Source organism: Corvus brachyrhynchos, unplaced genomic scaffold (genome assembly GCF_000691975.1).
Source record: "Corvus brachyrhynchos isolate BGI_N302 unplaced genomic scaffold, ASM69197v1 scaffold303, whole genome shotgun sequence".
Taxonomy (NCBI): Eukaryota; Metazoa; Chordata; class Aves; order Passeriformes; family Corvidae; genus Corvus; species Corvus brachyrhynchos.
In genome coordinates this window covers 168437-169466 of record NW_008237429.1, presented here as the reverse complement: position 1 = coordinate 169466, position 1030 = coordinate 168437, and the positions used below count along the sequence as shown (strand labels likewise).

Genomic DNA, 1030 nt, shown 5'->3' with positions numbered 1-1030 from the left:
CCCTCCCTGGTTTTGGGGACCCTCCCGCGGTTTTGGGGGATCCTCTCCCGGATTTTGGGGATCCCCGGGGGGGCCCGACCTGGTCGTTGCCCTCGGGGGGGCTCCTGCAGACGATGTCGCTGTACTGGGGCTCCGCGGGGCTCTCCTCGGCCGGCACCGTGGGCGTGGCGGCTGCGGGGAAAACCCAGGGAAAAGTGGGAAAATCCGTGGGAAAAAACCCAGGGAGACGGTCACCTCAGCGCGGCGGGGTGGCAGGGAAAATGGGGAAAAAACGGGGAAAACGGGAAAAATGGGGAAAATGGGGAAAAAACGGGGAAAACGGGAAAAATGGGGAAACGAGAGAAATGGGAAATCGGGCAAACAGGGAAAGGGGAAAACGGGGAAACGGGGAAATCGGGGAAACAGGGAAAGGGGAAAACGGGGAAACGGGGAAATCGGGGAAACAGGGAAAGGGGAAAACGGGGAAACGGGGAAATCGGGGAAACAGGGAAAGGGGAAAACGGGGAAACGGGGAAATCGGGGAAACAGGGAAAGGGGAAAACGGGGAAACGGGGAAATCGGGGAAACAGGGAAAGGGGGAAAAGGGGGAAACAGGGAAACAGGACAACGAGGAGATGAGAAAGCGGGAAAAACAGGGAAATGGGGAAACAGGGAAAGGGGAAAACGGGGAAACGGGGAAATCGGGAAAACAGGGAAAATGGGAAAGTGGAAAAATGGGGAAACGAGAGAAATGGGAAATCGGGCAAACAGGGAAATGGGGAAAAGGGGGAAACAGGGAAACAGGACAACGAGGAGACGGGAAAGCGGGAAAACCAGGGAAACGGGGAACCAGGAAAAAAGGGGAAAACAGCCCCGCGGGGAATTCGGGCATCTCCGCACCTGGATCCGCCGCCTTGCCGCTGTTCATCCTCCAGCACCAGAAGGCTCCGCCCAGGCTCACGGCCACCAGGATGAGCGTGAGCACGATGTACCCCGACTTGGAGAAGGCCGACTGTCCCCCTGGCAGGCGGCAGAGGGTGGCACCGTGAGC

At 58.9% G+C, this 1030-nt stretch overlaps 1 protein-coding gene across 1 annotated transcript in view; it reads right to left on the bottom strand.

Moving 5' to 3' along the window:
* LOC108445941 overlaps positions 1-1030 on the bottom strand; it is a 10901-nt gene that overhangs the window by 5334 nt on the left and 4537 nt on the right. The window contains exons 4-5 of the mRNA XM_017731149.1: positions 880-1024; positions 4-171 (exon numbers count right to left, since the gene is read on the bottom strand). Of these exons, the coding sequence (XP_017586638.1) occupies positions 4-171; positions 880-1024 (313 nt within the window). The remainder of the gene's footprint in view (positions 1-3; positions 172-879; positions 1025-1030) is intronic.